Source organism: Amphiura filiformis, chromosome 3 (genome assembly GCF_039555335.1).
Source record: "Amphiura filiformis chromosome 3, Afil_fr2py, whole genome shotgun sequence".
NCBI lineage: Eukaryota > Metazoa > Echinodermata > Ophiuroidea > Amphilepidida > Amphiuridae > Amphiura > Amphiura filiformis.
In genome coordinates this window covers 39,572,970-39,593,813 of record NC_092630.1, presented here as the reverse complement: position 1 = coordinate 39,593,813, position 20,844 = coordinate 39,572,970, and the positions used below count along the sequence as shown (strand labels likewise).

At 40.6% G+C, this 20,844-nt stretch overlaps 1 protein-coding gene across 1 annotated transcript; it reads left to right on the top strand.

The window, feature by feature from the left end:
• Positions 1-5,562: 5,562 nt before the first annotated feature.
• Positions 5,563-16,229, top strand: LOC140148492 (uncharacterized). The gene is made up of 6 exons (XM_072170475.1): positions 5,563-5,683; positions 7,554-7,761; positions 9,298-9,510; positions 10,359-10,626; positions 11,492-11,573; positions 12,676-16,229. Exons 1-6 carry the CDS (start codon positions 5,681-5,683, stop codon positions 14,959-14,961), a joined length of 3,060 nt encoding a protein of 1,019 aa, XP_072026576.1. The 5' UTR covers positions 5,563-5,680; the 3' UTR covers positions 14,962-16,229.
• The last annotated feature ends 4,615 nt before the right edge of the window (positions 16,230-20,844 follow it).

The following is a 20,844-nucleotide window of genomic DNA, read 5'->3' as shown; positions in this document are numbered from 1 at the left end:
TGCCATCTATTATCACATTAGACATGTTTGTAAAGCAAATCTTTGTAAATTCGTTAATAACCTCGGATCAGGGGCAGGAAATGGAATCGTGAGAGAGAAAGCTGAAATTTAATGTTGTAGGTTGTTAAGAAAAGATGAAAATATATAGGCTATCGATTATAATCGAATGTATTAATTTTTCAAACGACAGCAATGCACGACAAACTGCTTGCTAAAACATGTAAAAGGCCCATTCAGTGATCCCAGCGAATTGGTGTAAAAATTAAAATGGTTATGAATTGCCCAAGAGTGAAGAATAAGTCATTACAATTGTCATTAGGTATTTTTGCTGTGAAAAATTTGACAAAAACGAGGAAAATAACATGCAGTATATTGACAAGTTGAATACCATTCAAATACCTGCAGTTAACTTCTCTACTTAATCATTTATATGCTTCAGTTAATTACAGATTCATGTAAAATATTCCATTTTGTCTTTAATACGCGGCTTCCGCATCTTTTCTCGGAGACTAGGGATCGCACGTTCCTCAAACTTGGTGGGTGGGTGCAGCTTGATATGAGAAAGAACCAGTTTATATTTTTTAAGGTCAAAGGTCAACGACCGGGTCAAGTCCAATTGAAGTCTAATTTCAAATTGCTCCTATGGAGCTCAAACTTGGTGACCTTTTTGTCAGACCTACGGTTAAGAGGTCATAGGTCAAAAAACGTAAACATTTCAAATTGCTCATATATTAGGAATAAATGGAGCTCAAACTTTGTGGGTGGTTGTACCTTTGGCCAAGGAAGCTCAGGTTTGCGTTTGTTAGGTCATCCGTGGTCAAAGGTCAGGTGAAATTTCAAATTGAGGGCGAAAGTCCGGTCAAATTGCAAAAAGCTGCAATTGAGCTCAGCTGTGAGGAAAGTGATCCCAGCCAAAGGACACACCCTGATTTTGAGATCTGCAAAAGCCAATAACCATGATAGCCGAAAACCGCGAAATGGGCTATTCCAGAAAATAGATGCACACCCCCCTATAGAGGAGTTCGGATATCCGGACTTTTTGTCCAGTTGTGACTGTTGGAAATCCAGACTTTTAAAGTGCTCAAAGGTAAAAAAATCTGGCAGAAAAATAGTTCAAAATCAGAAATCCTCATTTTGAGAGCTCATTTTCAACATTTCCGAGATTTTTCCTGCATTTGATAGGATTTCCAAGCTTTTTCCAGTAACATTGGCAACTGGAATTCCAGTCGTTTTCAGAAAGAAGACTTGGAAATCCGGACATTTCTTTGATTGGAAATTTACTCCTCTATAGGGGGTGTGCACCTATTTTCTGGAATAGCCCAATACGGGTAACCGCCTAGTTTTTACAATTCGCCGGATGAGCAAATCACTGAATTTACGTGCATTTATGCCCACTCATTGAATCAATACTCACTCACTGTCATTCAGCTCCAAATGAGGTGTGTTTTGCTATGTGGGCCAGTGTGCGCAAATGGCGATTGTTGAATATTTTTCTGTCATGATTTTAGGGGAGGGGCGCTCCGCTTGCAAAATTTTAGGGGAGACGTGTCCGTCCCCGTCCTAGTCCCGCTTCCCTCGCTCACTCACCCCTCACCACTTACAGGTTTCATTTCATTTCACTTCACTTCACTTCACTTCACTTCACTTCACTTCACTTCACTTCACTTCACTTCACTTCACTTCACTTCACTTCACTTCACTTTACTTTACTTTACTTTACTTTACGATCGATCGATCAATCAATCAATCAATCAATCAATCAATCAATCAATCAATCAATCAATCGATCGATCGATCGATAGATCAATCAATCAATCAATCAATCAATCAATCAATCAATCTTAGCTTAGGCAAGTTTTTTTTATTAAACGTCAAATATTCCATGCAACAAATATTCGTCATTCTATTATTTCAAGCCTTGTTTGACCAGAGAAGATGACCAATGTTTGTTATCTCATTTCAACCAAATTGATTTTTTTGTCAACAAAAATTTCATTAGAAGCTAAAATTGAATAGAAACCGATTTACTAATGAAAACTTGTTGCATTGAATATTCGACGTCATTCACGTATACGCTTATTTCATTGGTATAATAGGTCTGCGTGTACATTTTATGACGCATCAGTAATATTTGTATTAAATTTATACCATTTATACCAGCGCGCCGTTACTTGTGTTTACACGTTAATTGTAGAACTTAGCTGAGAAGAAAATAAAAGAAAGAAATACAAACTTCTGTCTTGATATAAAGCAAATTTATATTGGACTATACATGTATCGAATCAACCCTAGAAACATTTGAAGATATACCATTATACGATGCATAACTTGGTCTAAATTGCTTACAGTAGGCCTAAATTACCCAATCAAATCGAATCTTTATTTCATTCAAAATACAACAACAACAAATACAACTCAAAAGTTCACATAAAATAAGCAGTTACAGTTAAAAAGAATAATTCTCTAAACCTACAGTTCAATTATCAGAGGCACTCTGCGATTATATATATGCAAGAAGCAGTCAATGCATTTTTAATTATTAAAAGTGGTGTGCCATTAACGAGATTCTGAAATATGAAGTCTTGAGCTGCGTGTTTCGACATTTCCAACAAGCTATAGGCGTAAATCCAAAATGATAAAACGGCACCCCTTACGTGCACTTCTCAGAAACCAAAAATAAAACAAAACAAAACAAAACAAAACAAAACAAAAACAAAACCCCAAAATGTTCGCGACTGAGAGGGTTTTGATCGCTCTGATGTGGGTAAATATTTTGAATGAAGAACGAAGGTGAAAGGTTCTACAAAACTAGAAAGAACCTTTTTTGGTCATATTATGAGACACTTTCTTGCTTCTTTCTCTTGATGGTTAGATAGGCCTAAGAGCAGAAACCCAAGAAAACATGCGTTTAGTAGTAGAACTATTATGTTACTGAAAAGCGCATGGATGTAAGAAAAAGTCAACGTGGTATCATCCACTACATAGATTTCATAATGAAGCAAGAACTTGAGGTGTGGGTTTAACCGGTTTATAATATGAGTTCAGATCGAAACAATTAAATAATTTATGTCATCATAATATTCTTGTTTATTCAATTGAAATGTATTTCTTCTGGTAATTTCGATTATGATAAAATAAAATCGAAGTAGAAAGATAAATTCACTTACCTCCGATGTTAAAAAGACCCTGTAGATATGCTTCTCAGAAGGTAAAGTAATTTTGTCTCAACTCTGCGCATGTGAACCAATGAGGCGCAATTATGTTGTGCATAGTTTAGCAAGGTTCACGTGCAACTGAATAAATATGAGGGATTTGAACGCACCGATCATCTATAATACCTCTGTTTATTTTGGTAGAAGTTCGCCCCCTGATGCTGACCCTAATTGTCCAAAACACACAAGTTGGGGTTGCTTAAATTCTACTGGGTCTTATTCATTGGCATTGGATTTTATAAGAGCAATCTTGGATAAAACAAATTGAAAGAACTTTCTAGAGTGCTATGCGAGGGTTATTAGATCTTAAAAATACCAAACTTTGTTCTGTGTAAAGAAAGTTGGGAAAAAAGGTTGTGAGAAAGATTTAAAGAGAGACTATGGCAGAACGGTATTTGAAAGTGCACACACGATTAAGATAAATTGGGGAAAAGGCGCTGTGAAGAGATGGAAAGCATACGATGAAAAGAAGGGGAGACAACAACCGGTACAGCAACAAACAGACTAAATGGAAAAGATAAAGAGGCCAAGGTAGACGTGCTACACTCATAGAAATGACTTGTTCGCCTTGTTGGCGCAATTCAAAAGGAGTAAGTTTGGACAACTCAAAAATAGTGTAAAAGTTGCCAAAACAAAATTCATTTTAGTTATCCGAACTTAAAAATGCTGAAAAAGCTCAAAAAGTTCCGTCAACTAATCAACTTTGTTGGCATTACTTAAAAAGTTGATGTAAGTCGTTGCGTCAACTTTTAAGTAATGCCAACTTCTGAATTCAAGTTCAGGGAACTTAGAAAAATAAACAAGGTTCAAAGAACCAATTAGTTGAGTTATTGTAACTCAACATGTAAGTTGATGTAACTCGTTCATATTAAGTTACTGGTACTTATTGTTTTGAGTTATTCCAATTTGGTACCTTGTTAAAACAACTTAATTCACGTAATTGGATCATTTTCTGCACAATTAGCAGTATTCAAATATTTATTTTTGTAATCAGTGCAAAAATTTGTATACTATAGCACACCTCTAGAAAATTATGCTAATAAACCTAGTTTCATTTTCTGAGTTGTAACAACTCAATAAAGTAAGTGCAAATGAGTGCGACCAACATAATGATATCGAGTCAGCGTTACTCAAAATTGTACGCGTTGGCATTACTCGGAAAGTTGACGCAACGGCTTACATCAACTTACTGAGTAATGCCAACGAACAATTTCTATGAGTGTAGCGCCCATGGATTCCAGGAAAGAAGAGAAAGACACTAATATTTCCACAGCATGTAAGTTAAAAACAATAACAATAACATCTTCAATACTCACCATGATGATGTGACTGATGATGATGATGAATGGTGATGATTGATGATGATGATGATGATGATGATGATTATGATGATTATGATGATGATGATGATGATATGATGATGATGATGATGATGATGATATTGATGATAGTAAAGATGAAGACGATGATATGACAATGAAGATAAAGATGAATAACAACAATAACATCAACAACAACAACAACAACAACAACAAAAACAAATTGGATTAGTCAACAGGTCAATTTTATAGCCTATGTATTTTTGACCAGGCTGACTATTGATGATAATGATAATGATAATGATAATGATAATGATAATGATAATGATAATGATAATGATAAATGATAAATGATAATGATTTAAGGTTTCGAGAATAATGACTTGTTGCAAAAATTGGTGAACATTTTAGGAACATGTCTTCTTTAGCGGAGTAACTTAAATTTCTGGAATAGCCCAATCATCAGTGTAAAAAAGAAAACCTACATTTATCCTATAAATCTCATTTCCTGAGACGAATGTGACTGGTAAGGGAAAATAGGCAATAACAAACAAACAAAGAAAAATAAATTAATACATACAAACCCATCACCAAAGTATAATAAAAACAAAACAAAACAAAACAAAACAAAACAAAACAAAAATAAAATAAAATAAAATAAAATAAAATAAAATAAAATAAAATAAAATAAAATAAAATAAAATAAAATAAAATAAAATAAAATAAAATAAAATAAAATAAAATAAAATAAAATAAAATAAAATAAAATCAATAAAAAAATGAAATGAAATGAAATGAAATGAAATGAAATGAAATGAAATGAAATGAAATGAAATGAAATGAAATGAAATGAAATGAAACGAAACGAAACGAAACGAAACGAAACGAAACGAAACGAAACGAAACAACAAACAAACAAAGAAACAAACAACCAACCGCAAAACAAATTCCATAGCTCTTGATTTGTCTGTCACCGTCTGGAAGGTATGTGACGTCATTTTGCATTCGTTCATTTTACATGAGGCGGACATTTATGCGAACAAATGCGAACAATTATACGAACCAAAGAATGGTCTAAAAACGCGTTAAATTCCATACGTTACTCACAGTAATTTCACATATGAGATTAAAATAAGGTCCGTCCTTTCAATGGTAAGTTTATTTCATGTTAAGAATGATCAGGTGAAGAAATATTACTTTAATATATGCTGCTTTGTTTGATTAAAATATTTCGACATGTCTGTTGAATTCGGCAGTGTAGCTAGCGCGATCAGCGATCGATCGTTCATTCAAATGTTGTTAGTAGACGTAATAATATCAATATTGATTTAGATTTCAGGTTCAAATGTAAAGTATTGCACCATATTTTATGAAGATCCTAATTTTGTACCTGTTTATACAAAGAAATTCGGTGTTTTAGTTTCAGGCAGCTGACCATCATGTCAACCCTCTGAATTCCATGGTAGCTGACTTTGGGGCTGACATTTACACTTTTTCAGTGACATTCTTCATGATTGTCTTATCTTTGATTTTAGTTTCTGAAGGTCCAGGACAATTTTAGTCATTGAAGTGACAGTAAATCTTCTCTATATTTAAATTTAAAACATATTGGCTAAGAATGTCAATTTTATATTCCTCGTAACCTGCCCGCGTTTGCCGTTTGGATTTTTCCCGGGGATTTTTCAGCCGTGTTTTCACAAGCCCACATGCCAAATTATTAAACCTGTAATACTGGGAATTTCAATTGAATGAACACAGCTGCACTTGCAGCATGACAATCTTCCGCGTACACTGTGTGATGAATGCTCGCATGTATTAGGTATCCCAGGCAAACCTTAGTTAACACATTTGCTAGTCAGCGAAATTCGCCGAGACCGGGGCCCAAACACAATGCATATTTACATAGAAATTTGAATTTTTTTAGAGAATAGGTCGGTGAAGGAAACCTACATAAATATGTTTTCTATACTTCACTTGACCCAAATATATGATTTTTTATGGTGATAATCAAGTCGCACATGGGATTTTGATAGCAGTTCCATTAAAAAAAGCTGCTATCGCCATGAGACTAAGATCTAGAAACACCCCCGAAATGCCGTTTTGGGGAATTTTGCTAGCTGAATCTTTTTGATGAAAGTCAGTCTTTGACAAGATGTAACTTTGCTTACGGAAAGTGCTATGAAAAAAAAGGTTTTCAGTTTTGGCTTTGTTTACTCAAGGGCTTTAATTTGATATAAAATGATGCAGTTTGATGGCAAATTTGAATTCACCTAGCATACCTACATGTATTAAAGCCGTGCATTAGTATTTTAATTATTGTATCCAAAGGTCGTGCGTTCGCGTTGCAATTTGACATAATGCAATATGAGCATGGTTGGGGTGAATACAGCAGTGGTAACTTAAGGCCGTATAAAATTAATGTTTTGGTTCTCGTCCAGAGGATTTTCATGAATTGATGAGGGAGGAGGTGTTTTTTTTTTTTTTTTTTTTTTTCCCAATGTAAAATTAGCATTGTCAGTAGTTTTCGGTCTTCTCCAACAGTGCTCGAGGAAACGATGAGGCCCTTTTTTTTTTTCAAATGTGAGATTCTGAGGATAAACCCCTAGAGTACCACAAAAAGACTTGGAAGTGATGCTTGTTCTCTAATAAACTTATTTATATGTATGAAGATTTCATAAATCATTCCAAAGTCTAAAAAATTGAAAAATCTAAAAAATCAAAAAAAATCTGACAAATCCCAGAAATTGAGGAGGGAGGGACGAGAACCAAAATATTAATTTTACACGGCCTAAGCTGTGTTCATTCGATTGATATCCCCAATATAAATTCCAAAATAAAAAAGATCTAAAACAAGATTCTGTCATCAATTGAGATTTTGCCAAGTATGAGCATTTTGCTCCACGACACAAGTTAAATCGAACACTGCCAGGAGATAATGTGTGTATATCATCACCTGAGGCAAATACCTACATGAAGAAATAAATTGAATCCATCACTTCATGCTTGTACTTTTCATTTATAGATGGATAGCAATAACCCCCCTCCAGATATTGCATCTAATGATAAACAAGGTGAAGCTGCTGAGCCAAGTACACAGCAATCCAGTCAAGAGGAAGTCGTTGAAGAAACTGTAACTTTTGTCACAGCAGATGCTGTTGTTCCAGTTGAAGTAACTGCTAGTCAAATCATACAACATGACCAAGCCAATGGGTCTCAAGCAAATTATGAAGGTGAGGCTTACAATCTGATGGTTTAGAGAAATTACAAATGTATCAACGTTTAGAGTGAGATGGCTGAATAGTCTAAAGTGTTGTGCTATCAGCTGGGAGAATATGATCTACAAGGTTTCGAGCCTTGGGTCAGCCTTAGATGAGAATTGTGCTCAGTTACTTGTGAGAATATAATTGTAGAATTTCTTTTTACTCACATACACTGCTTAATACTCATACATTGAGACAGGGTTCGCATTAACTTGTGTTTTGTGCGATTTCGTGAAATTTCATGTATGAAATTTGCCTTTGATGAAGCAAAGGGGTTTTCATGTGTGCAACTTTTTTTCAGGATTTTTGTCACTTTGATCGCCAAATATTTTTTGTTATATAATAATTAATATATGGAGTTAGAATAAGTTACATGAAGTACCATAGTCTCCTTCTAAAAGAAGTTTGTTATCAGCATCCCTATTCACTCCATTTTGCATGGTTTCTTCCGGGTTATAAGTATATTCACAAATGGTCAAATCTTCCGTAAAAGTTCAAAATTCGGAAGTTTCCTTCCCACAAAACAATGAAAACATGAACGTAAAATGGTGGCCAATTTAATTAGGTTCCTTTTCCCCAATACTACAATTCCTGTGCACTAAAAATCAGTGATCACCAAACATAACGTGACCTTTGCTATATCATCATTCCTTTTACGGCACAGAATGCCAATTACCCTCATGCGCGATAAATACAACAATAACATGTGTATCAGTTGGTACAGCATGAGTATCAGTTGGTTTTACTTTTCTAGTATGTTTGGCTATATGATTAAAGTTTAAACCAGGCCTTCTCAACTAGTTTATTTGAAGTGCCAACTGGAAAATTAGCATAGCGGGTAAGGTGCAGTGGTACTTCATCGGGGGTCCAGCGCCCCCGGAAGCGGCTGGATTTTAAGGTTTTTTAAAAACCTAGATTGGGTTTGGTATTTTCACCCCTTTTTTGTTCAAGATTTAGGTGAAAAAATTATTAAAATTACCGTGCGCCCACTTGTCTGACTCCAAGCGCCACAAGTGGTGCGCGCGCCGCCAGTTGAGAAGGCCTGGTTTAAATTTTTGGTCAAAACACAAGAAAGGTATTTCTGCCTCTCTGAATTTTCAGATGATTACTCCATCTTTCATCAGCGAGACTGAGACTGTGCTGATGATCATCAGGTTGTGACCTTTTTAACCCAAGTCTAAATCAAGTCAAGTTTAAACTTGAATCATTGAATATAATAACACAGATGAACTTTCATGAACGTTTAGTTTTAGTATCAGTTTAATGTTCACTAGAATACTGTATGTTTTCACATGTGTACATGTATGGCTGTATTCACTGTTCTTTAAACGTCCCCATGGAAAACCTAAGGTGGTAGGGTACAAGAATCCCCCCCCCCCCCTGAAAAACCTATGCTACTGCTTGGCATAGACCTAACTTGTCAAAATTGATCTCATTTGCAGATTGTAAGACAAGACACTAAATTTATGTTTTAAAAACAAAGAACTCACTTAATGTTTTCAACAGAAAGTTGTGCTGCTCAAGTTGTTGAGCAACCTACAGAGATGGGAGAAGCAAGTGATCTGACACAAACGGCTAATGATCAAGAAATGGGATTAGCTGTAGCTATACTGGAGCTCATTGGAAGCCGACCGCATATTGAAGTAAATCCACCAACAGGCAGCAACCCACAAGAGGGTGTCAACCAAGAATTTGTGGATATAGCTGTGAGAGTGAGAGGTGAGTGTGTGCGTTCTCAAGTTTGGAAACAAAGCTTGTATTCTGGTCCAACCTCCTGTAACTCTCTTACATTTATACAGATCTTTCTGTTATCGAGCTTAAATGATCTTCATAGGAAAACATGTTTTCAATGGTGTGGAATTCTCTTTGTGGAGGGATTTTTTTTTTTTTTGGGGGGGAGGGAGGCTAATAAGTACCCCTATACTATATAGAATTTTTCTAGTGAGATTTCTATAGATGAAATAGATGAGTTGACTTGTGACATCATTGTCTGGCAGTATGTACGGCCGTATGCATCATCACAATTTCCATTGTTTTTGAATGGCAGTATGCGTGCACATCATATTTTGTTCAGAGCCAGTTCTTTTAAAACTCCCACCAAGTCCACAGCCCCTCGCGAGGTTTGGCGCAATCTATTCATAACTTGATATTTAAATCGAGCCATTCAACCATGAGATTCTTGTGAGATCAGTGCTTTGATAGGTTGCACTGCACCGTACATGCAGATAAGCATTGTGTAGGCGTAGTGTATAGATCTGTTCCTTAAAACAAACTGCACAACTACGCAATGCAATGTGTTGTTGCTTATGTATGCCCTGCTGATTCAACATTTTGCGAACACAAGTGAAATGGTCAAATAAAATCCATAAAAGCATTTTTTGTGCTCAATTTCTCGAAAGAAACAAGGTCTAGAGTACACAGTCATGTTAGGCGCTCCTAAAAGTGACATAGAAGGCCAGGTTGTTCATTGTGGTCAAATACAATATTATTTTGTTGGTGACATTAATGTATAATGCCACAGCTCTGGTAGACTGGTAATTTGTATTATGTATATATTTCTTGTGCAGACACAACCCAACCAGATTTTTCAAGTGAACAGGCTGATCATGTGAGCCCACCACAGTCATACCCAGTCACACTACATCAAACTGGTGAAGGTCAAATAACAGGAGTTGCTGTAGCAACAGCAGCTGTAGATGAGGTAGGAGAGACAGAAGCAATGGATGGAGAACAGAGAGATGCTGATGATGAGAAGAACAAGGGAAGTGGCAAGAGGAAACATGGCAAAAGTAAAGGAGGAAAGAAGAAAACATCTGATGAACAAACCCAAGACCAGTAAGTGTTGTTATGATTTAACATGTAATTCCTAGCCCATATCACACAGACATTTCAGCACATGATAAGTGGACATATTTATCCATCAGAAATTCTGAAACCTTCCATAAGTTTGTGCGAAAGTAGTCTGAGTTATTTCAACTCTTTTGATATTTGATCCAAGGATACGTCTGTATTTACCAGTTTGCTTCCCATTTGAATAATTTCTGAGTATGAAATGCAGTTTTGGGAAGCAGCAAAACTATCATTTTCTTGTGTCCTTTTATTATAAATGTTAATAAAATATTCTACAAGAAAGACAGTCAATATTACTTTAGCATTAGTCATATGTCCAATTGTGATGGTCACATGCCTAGGTACTTCTCAAAGGGCCCTTCCCGCTAACCTAGTTTTTTAATACTTCATAGAAATAATAGGGGAACTTTGGGTAACCTCGTCTCTAGCTGCGAGTAAAGCATTTCCTCTTCTTTCATAGTAATCAATATAAATTAGAAGACAATTATTGTTAAGGATTGTTTATGCTCAGTTACAGCTCTAATTTTGTATAGATGGTTTTCAAGTGTTATGGCTTTAAATCAGTGTCCATTTGCCGTAACATTTGCCCCCTCCCCCAACTATTAGGGATTAGTTAGTTGCCCTTTGTTTTCTTTCTTTGTGTATCCAAAATTAGAAGTAAGTAATATACAATTTGTGCTATGGACCTGTCAATAAAGAAAATACCCACACTTTCATTAAATATGAATTGAGAATTGATATTAAAACAAGTATAAAATTATAATAGTTTGTTCTACTTTTGTGTGTGATAATTACAGCCTATACATACAGTTCTGTCATAATAGATTTCTCATATTTAATTCTTTTGCAGGCCATCAAAGAAAAAGAAGAAAACGGACAAGAAAAGTGATGACACCGCTTCAACCTCAAGTGAAATTCAAACCAAAGATAAGGTCAGTATATAAATGATGTATAAAAACAATCTGAACTACATCTTTCATTATTGCCTTATGGTATGAATCAAAAAAATGGAAAAAATAATAAATTAAGGAGTTTGTTAATTCTGGTAACATTTTACAAGTGGTATATGGAACAAGGTTTAAGTTGTCAGGATTAATCTAGAATTCCAGATTTTTTTGGTCAAAATTTCTGTACTTCTCAGCCCGTTTTTGGGTTTTTTAGCCCAAATTCACATTCTTTTTCCAGATTTTCAGGTTTTTTTCTTCAGGCCTAATTTCATCCCAGATGGAAGCAGGGCTAATGGGCTATTCTATTTGAAATCCATACACCCCCTATGGAAAACATGACTTTACATCAGCCATCTCCTCCATGATTCTTTTAATCAGACATGAGAATTTTGTTCAGGTTTTTGCCTGAATTCAGGCAGTTGTCCAAATTAACACATTTTTTTAAAAGTATGTTTTGGGCCTTTAAAGGCCAAATTCACACTTTCCAGGCAGTTTTCTAAAAAGCCATTCTCATGCCTGTAAAGTGTTTAATGGTTTTGGGATGTATTTGTAGTGCATATTTTGTTATTTTAAATGTGAATTGTGTGAAGAAAATAAATGAATGAATAGGCGGTGTATGGATTTCAACTGGAATAGCCTGATGTTTACAGGTGTTCCATTATCATTAACCCCTATGATGCATGTCTCCTATGCTGCATCTACCTTCCATGCCATGATTATGTACATTGTTTCAAGATTTCAAGCATGATATCAGGTTGTGGGCACAGCAGCTGAAAGGAGTATCCCATTATGCTTTGCAGTATACCATGATAGAAATGCACATGCCATTGAAAATGTACATGAAATCCCTCATTTCAGCTTCCCATTACTCACTTAAATCAGGGGTGCTTGGATTTTTGGTTGAAAAAATATGACCCTTAAAGTATTGTGAAATTATTCCTAGGCCTCATTATTTATTATTAATTTGTTTATTTTTTTTGTATACATAGCCCAATGTATGTCAAAGCTATATTGTATTCAGAATGTGGAAAATACCTTATGAATTAATTACCTTCCTTCGTTTTTATTCTCTACGTTCTTTTAACAGGCTGCAAAGAACTTCTTATGCACACTCTGCTCAGCATCTTTCAACCGCAAAGACAACTTGAAAGTACACATCAAGAGTAAACACAATGCTGAACTCCCTGACTCAGCCGCATCATCAAGAACCAAATGTCTTAACCCTACATGTGAGGAAAGCTTTTATCACAAAACTCAAATGCTCAAGCACATGGAAGAAGAACATGGTCTGGAGGTTCAGAAAAAAGAGATGGAGTTCAAGTCTCTGGAGGAGTTCAAGAAGTGGAAGACAGTAGAAGAGACCAAAAAGTATGTTTTCTTCAGTTCCTATAGAGGTCCATCGGCCAACAAGAGTGGGAAGGGTAGCCACTTGTACTTCAAGTGTCAAAAGGATGGACCTAACAGGCCTCATCGTAAACTTGGAGAGCCAGACAGGAAGACGGAAAGGCGTAATAGGAAGGGAAGTGTCAAAACTGGTTTACTGTGTCCTGCAAGAATGATATGTAAGGTAGATGGTAAAACGGGAAAAGTAAAGCTCACATATATCTACTCTCATACACATCCTATATCATGCACTGATACAGAGCATCAACCCGTGCCAGAGGCATTGAAGAAGGAGCTGATGGAAAAGCTTGCCATGGGTACACCTGTTAAACAACTGTATAAAGATCTTAGGAAAGTCTCGGCAGACCAAGGCCCTAAATCATCCCCCCATGCAGTTGATGCTGTGCATTTCATAACGCTTAGATCCTTAGACCTATTGAAACACAGAGTTGACATGTCAAGACGCCCTCATCACGAAGAGCGGACATCCATCCTGCTTCTGGTGGAGAAACTGAAAGCAGAGCCGTACAACCCTATCCTCCTCTATAAGCCACATGGCAGTGTAGCAGTTGTGGGAGATGAAAGTCTCATGCATCTACCCTTTGCAGATGATCTATCTGTTCTGGCCTTGCAAACTGATGAACAGATGAAATTTCTGAAGGAAGGAGGAGCTAAAGTCCTCTATGTTGATACCACATACGCTAGTAATCCTACTGATTTGAAGATCATTTCTTTGGTCGTGCCAGATTCTCATCAACAAGGCTACGGCGTGGCTCATCTTATAGCAAACAGAATTGATGAGCATTTGCTGTACTACTTTATCAAAGCCATCAAGGAAAGATGCGGTGAAGGCTTTGAGCCATCTGTTATTATGACAGATGAAGACAACACAGGTTATGGAGTCTTCCAAGCAGTATTCCCTGGAGTAACCTTCACTCATCTGTTCAGCAAATGGCACATACACCGGGCTTGGTTGAAGAGAATGAATAGAGACATACAGAATACGTCTTTGCGACAGGAGTTGTACCACGGTCTAGTGTTAATGATGGAGGAACAGAGCATGAGCAAGTTCAATGAGATGGCATCCAACTTTGTATCTCACTATGCTACTAAGAGCCAGACATTTACAGAGTACTTTGTTGAGATGTATAGAGCAAGACCAGAGCTATGGGCTATGTGCTTTAGAGAGCAACGAGATGCAGATGTAATCTTCATGAACAACTACCATTCCAATCTGAAGGCCTTCTATGGACAGAAAAGGAAAGCCAGTAAGCGTATAGACTCACTGGTGAATATCCTGCTGGATGTTGACAAAGATGCCTCATGGAAGAGAGTGAAGAGAGTCTTTGAAGCCTGCTCAGATCCTGCAGCAAAGGAGTTTTCATCACATCATGACAGAGGAATGATCATTGCAGAAGATCAAATAGAAGATTGTAGCGGAGAGAGGAACGCCTGGCTCGTTCCATCTTATAGCGATAAAGATGACAAGCACAAAGTCACAAAGTTGTACAACGTCTGTCTCGATGACCATTGTTACCTCAAGTGTCTAGAGCTAAGCTGTTTTGGTCTGTGTCACCATCTGTATGAATGCAGCTGTTATGATGAGATTGACATCTGTCAGCACATCCATAGAGTTCACTCCATGCGAGTATCTCAACGGCAGGTGCCTCAATCATTGCAATGCACACCAGCAGCAGATCTGGGAGCGTATGTTGAGATCCACTACATGGATGAGGATGAGACAGTAGGAGTTGCAACGCAAAATGTCCAGACGTCAGAGGTGGTTTCTGTGGTAGAAGAAGCTAGTACAAGTGATGCAGCCGAGTCGGGCAGTGATCAGGTCGGTACCTTGCAATCACGTCTGCAGCATCTTGTCAATTTGTTGGGAAGTCGACAGGTGGATGACATCTTGATAAGTCATGTGACAGGAACGGTAGATCAACTCATATCTACTTGTGAAGCAGCAAGCAACCCTGCTACTCAAACATAACTATTGGAACCAGAAATTCTGTGTTAATACATTGATTTTTTGTTAAATGGCCATCTATTGATATGGCGTTTGTTTACAATGTACTAGTACTTTCTTTAACAATATAAGAGGGATTAGATTGGTTGTGCACTAAAGAGACTAGACCCAAAGAGTACCAACTCCCCCATGTTTATGTGTTGCTCAATATGGAGGGCAAATTATAGTGTACCTCGGGATTATTTCGCCATGCAACTGATGAAGTGCGTGTTTGTTTGCATTGTGTGAGTAATTTCTAAAGCTTTTTATACACATACTATCGATCGGTATAGGGCTTTTTGCTAATAAATGGTGTAGGTGCATTATTTTGCTGAGACTAATATGTCTTGGCTATTTTGTCTCCATGGGTGACACACCTATGTGGCAGATTTATCATGGTTTTACATGCGGGGCAATTCTGAGTACTCTTTGGGTCTAATCTCTTTGGTGTGCACAGGGCTGTAGAGAAATTTGTTGTTTTTCTTTATCTTTATTTCAATTACTACTCACACAATGCAAATAAATTCTATATTATTGTAGATCCTGTTAAGTGCAAACACATGTAGCTTAATATCAGAAGGATGCAGTTCAACCTTTGGACTTTGCTAAGGAGGAAAAGAAAAGAGTAAAACAATCCCTCCCTAATTCTAACCTCTATGGTTTTTTAGACCAGGTCTAACGTTAGACTTGGTCTGACTTGTTTTGTGCATATATGGACCTTAATGTCTACAAACTGAAAATTCAATTTTGAGATTTTTGGCTGTGTAATTTCCCCCAATTTGTGTTTTTGTATATGTGAGGATGCAACTTTACAATGAATCAGACAGAGTCACATGTACCATGATCAAGCAAAATGAATTGTTGGTTCCTAAACTTGATGTTGAAATACAGAATGATTATCAATTTATTGCAAGTCTTCTATTTACACTATTAACAAGTCACAATTCAATTTTGACCTACATGTACTTGCAATTCAGCCAGATTCAGTGCCAAGTATACATGTAGTGTAAACAGGTACAGTGGCTATTTGATTATGACTTCCAAAGGTGCTGAATGTTGCTTATGAGCATCACATAGTCAAATTCAATTTGATTTTGTCGCTATCCAGTCGCATCTTTTGCTAGTCGGTCATATAAATTTTTTCATGTGTGTCCTCTGTACTGAAAAGTCCACTATTTCCTTGAAGATCATTTCAATTTATCAATAGTGTAACAATTTACAGACTCAAATGAATTGGAAATTGAAATCCTCTGTTGCAATCAAATTAAAGGAAGAAATTGAACAAGTTTTCCAAAGAGTAAACAGTCTAATTTTGTTACAATTTTCAGCCTTTTTAAACTTGATTTTGCTTGACAAATAACTTATTTGTTTATCCTGTCACATATCAGAAAATTAGAATCCAAGGATGTGCAAATGTGAAAGATTTTGGTCCTAGCCAGTGCATGACTCCATTATTTATGGGCGAGGTAGGATCATGCATTACGAGTACTCAACGTTATTTTATCTTCTACAGTTTTCTTCAGTTCCACACATTTCTTTTTCTGTAGATATACTGAAAACCAAGATTTCAGAGATGCATTAAAAAAACAGACTCAGTACACCGGTCGATCTTACCGTTTCCGATGTTGATTAAGATACTTCTTCTTGCATCGATCCCGAGATGCGGAAAAAACCAATAGTCATTTTGTCCCACATAAATGAATAAATAACAAAAAACCCGATCCCCCGGTGGACTCACCCAAAAGGTGACGTCACACCATATGATCGCCCCTTATCCTCCTTGGTCTCCGACTGACACAGGCGTGCCTATCGATTGTTCATAGCACTGTGTATCAATTTCTCGACCAAGGCGAGATATACTGTTGTAGTCTCACACCTTAGGTAAAACCAAACCGGTACTGTACTACTGAGGATAGTTTTGACGGCATTTTCTGGCGAAAAAAGTGACAAAAAGCGATCCAAAACTTAGCTACATATCGTGCCTCCGTTTGTATCACGGGACACACGAGCAATTCAAAATGGCCGCTTTCGTTGGCGCCATTCATTTTGTTTCCCACGTAAAACAACCATTGCAGCCTGTAAGTTACAATAGATGTTTGTACATACACATTGTATTTCATGTACGGTAGGTTATTGTTGCTATGTTAGGGTGATTACTCTATCGTTATGTCTTCATTACCGTCCAATAAAGACGAGTTAATCAGATATTCATACGGTGGGGATTGGTAGGGACCCGTCTGACATTTTAGTAATAAAGTTAGCCAGTCCTTACTTTACCACTAACGTTAGCGACCAGCCTCCGTGCTCAGGTTTGCTTACTGGGCTTGAGTCGGCGTGTTGGGGGGGTAGTGCCCCCTCCCTTTCTCCTCGCTTCGCCTCGGCCCTGTCGGGCTTGCCCTTCCCTGGTGACGGAGCGGGACCCACACCGCTCTGTTTCACCCACAGGGAGTGCTCACGATCTTCTAGATGTCTTTCTTTTGCTTAGGACTCTCCGAGTTCCAGCTTGACGATTTGGATAGGCTCCGTCATCGCCATAAGACGAAGAAGAAATCTACCAAGGGCACTGGTAAGGTCGTCACGGTGGATTCTGCTGTGACAGCCCCTATGGGTCATGGCAGGTCTGCTTAAGGGGCTCCGGTCCCCGGACAAGCAAGCGGTTCCTTCGGGACTGCTAAGCGCGTCCAAAGGCTCAGCAGCCAGCGAAAGCAACAGTGGATGCTATTACCGGAGTAAGAGCGAAAGAGCGGCGAGCAGGGAAAGACCAGCGAAAACCCTAGCGGGTTGCAGCAGGAGGATAAAAGAAGATACGGTAGATTCTGCTGTGACAGCCCCTATGGGTCATGGCAGGTCTGCTTAAGGGGCTCCGGTCCCCGGACAAGCAGGCGGTTCCTTCGGGACTGCTAAGCGCGTCCAAAGGCTCAGCAGCCAGCGAAAGCACTGACTACTACGTCGGAGCAAAGTAGCAGGCAGCAGAGCGGTAACCACCAGCGAAAACCCTAAGCGGGTTTGTAGCAGGAGGATACCAGTCCTCTAGCGAAAATCCTCACGGGTTTTTAGCAGGAGGACACCCGTCTGTTGCAGGCATATCTACAGGCTCAAACAGCCACAGTAGTAGCCAGCGACGGGCAGCATGCAAAGGGTACCCGGGCTTGCCTGGGTTGAACCCTAGCATGCATGGGTTCAGCAGAGACGATACGCTGCTAACGCTGTGGGTGTAGTCTTAGCAGAACCAACTGGGGTTGTCACACACGGCAGCGTTCCATGGCGGGACCGCCGAGTGATACCCTGGGCCCTAGAATAGCTGCTGGCTGTCCACAGGGACTGGCTGGCGATTATTCAGGGGTTGGGCTCGCAGTCTCTCACGGGACAGCGACCGCGTGCATTCGATGGCAGCTACAAAGGCGAGCTACGGCTTGACTTCAGTGGTAGCCGCTATGCACCCGCCCATAGCTGCCGTGAGTGGTCCGCCACACACAGCGACCTTGGGCGAAGCTCTAGAGGGTACAGTAAGTAGCTTGAACAGCCTAGCTGATCAACAACCCACTTATGTCCTCGAGAGCCAGCGGAGCGTGGGTGATCCATTACCGTCAATGGGTCAATTACCCTCTCTTGATCGATCACTGTCAAATCAACAGGGCATAGCTCCATTGATTGGCGCTGCCTATTCAGGTGGCGAGGTGATTGATCGGGGTATCTGCACGCTCAGCTACCCGTGGTACTAGGCAAGCTCCCTCTAGCCAAGGGACAGCCAGGTAAGCGGGTACCCATACACACGGCTTGATCCCCTTGCGGGGAGCGCGGTGAGGCATGGGGACAGGGGTACACAGCCGGGAGCCCGCACGGGCGCCTACGCTAGGACCGCGCCGGTACCACGCCAGCACACAGCTTGATCCCCCAAAACAGGGAGCGCAGTGTGGCGAGGGTACAGCGGTCCACAGTTGGGAACCCTCACGGGTACCACGCTGATACCGCACCGGTACCGCAGCACCGCCTTAGTCGCCACAGTCTCTGTGGCAACAAGGGGAGGCGGTGCTGGTACTGCAGTACCATGGGGTTACCCTGGTGGCGGATCCTTTCAGGGTCAGCTGCCGGCGGGGTATGCCCGTGGTACCCGCCGCAGGGTGTTTCTTCCACGGCCTAGCACCGTGGCAAGTGTCGCCTAGCGATGGCCACGCAGTACCAACATCAGCTGTTGACCAGGCCAGCCGGCATGGGGCTAACCCAGATCTTGATCAGGGTAGGCCCGTGCTGCTAAGCGCTAGGACGACGGCGGCTGCGAGAGCAAGCGGACCCAGTGGTGCCATGGCGGATACCTCAGGGTCTTGCGGGAGTACTCCCTCTTCTGCTGGCAGGTAGTCGGCGAGCCACACAGTGGTTATGCCTTCTTACCCGCTTTCAGATGCCCGTCCTCAGTTACCGTCATCGCCGGAGCATGATCACGGATACTGTGGGCGAGGAAAGGAGTCGGAAGCTGAGTCCGGTAGTGACATCACTACAGTCTCCTTCCCCGCTGCCCCTTGAAGGGAGCAACAGCACTGATCTTCCTCCGGACACCCCTAAGGGGAGTCCATGGAGGAGGACCAGGGATCCTTTTCAGTAGGATGCTCAGCTGCTGCTTCCTCACAGGGGACGCCTACACTCTCATTCCGGCAAACCTCACGGGTAGATATCGTGGGGCTGTCGAGCTCAGTAGAGCTATGGCGCCGCGTGCTTGCACGCTTCCTCTGCGTGTAGCGCGGGAGGACCACGGGACCTACCTGAGGGGATCCGAGAGGGACCCAGATGTCGTCAAGCGTATCACGCTCAGACAACATCTGAGCTCTTCCGCGAGGTGAGCCTATTAGCGGTGCTAACAGCTAGCCTCAACGAGAGCTCCATGGGCCTAGCCCATAGGGTGTCCACTCAGCGGGGGGGGCCTGCCACTCCAATCGCTCACGCGATGGAAAGGCAGGGTCCTTTTCTCTTTGGATGCTTCTGCGCCACGGTGGAGGACCGTGCAAAGAAGCTACCAACGGGAGCACTCTGAAGAGGTCGGAAACTGCCCTTACCATGGGTAGGAGCTCCGACTTCAGCAGGCCGTGCACCACCAACAGTACCCGAGCCCACTACCTCTGCAGCACCCATTTCTGGGAGGCGCAAGGGTAGCACAGGAACAGCTGGCAAGCCCCGGAGAAGAGCAAGCGCTCTTCCAAGGGAAGCTAGGCAGAGCATTCCTGGGGGGCTCAGCGGTTTTTTCCACAGGGGATCTCCCGGTGGACGACCGCTTATGGCTTTCACCCAGAGGTGGGAAACCATCTCTTTGAGCGCCTGGGTATGGTCAGTGGTGAGTGGGGGTTACAGACTGGCAACCCAGTCTCCCCACATTCATCTGCACATTTCAGAGGTCCACAGTAGTGCCGTCCGACGGCCCCCAGCGTCGGGCACTACTGACAGGGATCACACAGCTTCTCACGAGGCGGGCGATTGTCCCGGTCTACCCCCGTTCTCGGGTGATCTTGGAGCCATTGGCTCCAAGGAAGACCGGCGACGGGAGCCCCATCCGGAACCGCAGACTGTTGAACACGTTCTTCAGGCCCAAGAGGTTCAGAATGGGGACTCTCGCCTCGGTGCTAGCCTGCTCCATCAGGGGCATGGGAACAGCATCGCTAGATCTCTCGGACGCCTATCTGCATATGCCAATCGCCTCTCAAGATCGGAGGCATCTGCGCTTCTAGGTACAGGATCAAAATTACCAGTTTTGATACCGGCCATCCGGCCTGTCCATCTCTCCCAGGGTGTTTAACACTTTTGGTCAGAGCGGTGGCAGCGTACCTGAAGCACAGGGGTGTCAACATCAGTTGCTACCTGGACGTTTGGCTCATATACGGA

Coding starts and splice junctions, on each gene's coding strand:
- LOC140148492 (XM_072170475.1), top strand. Junction 10,627..11,491: donor GATGAACAAACCCAAGACCA/GTAAGTGTTGTT, acceptor ATTCTTTTGCAG/GCCATCAAAGAAAAAGAAGA. Junction 11,574..12,675: donor AAATTCAAACCAAAGATAAG/GTCAGTATATAA, acceptor TTCTTTTAACAG/GCTGCAAAGAACTTCTTATG.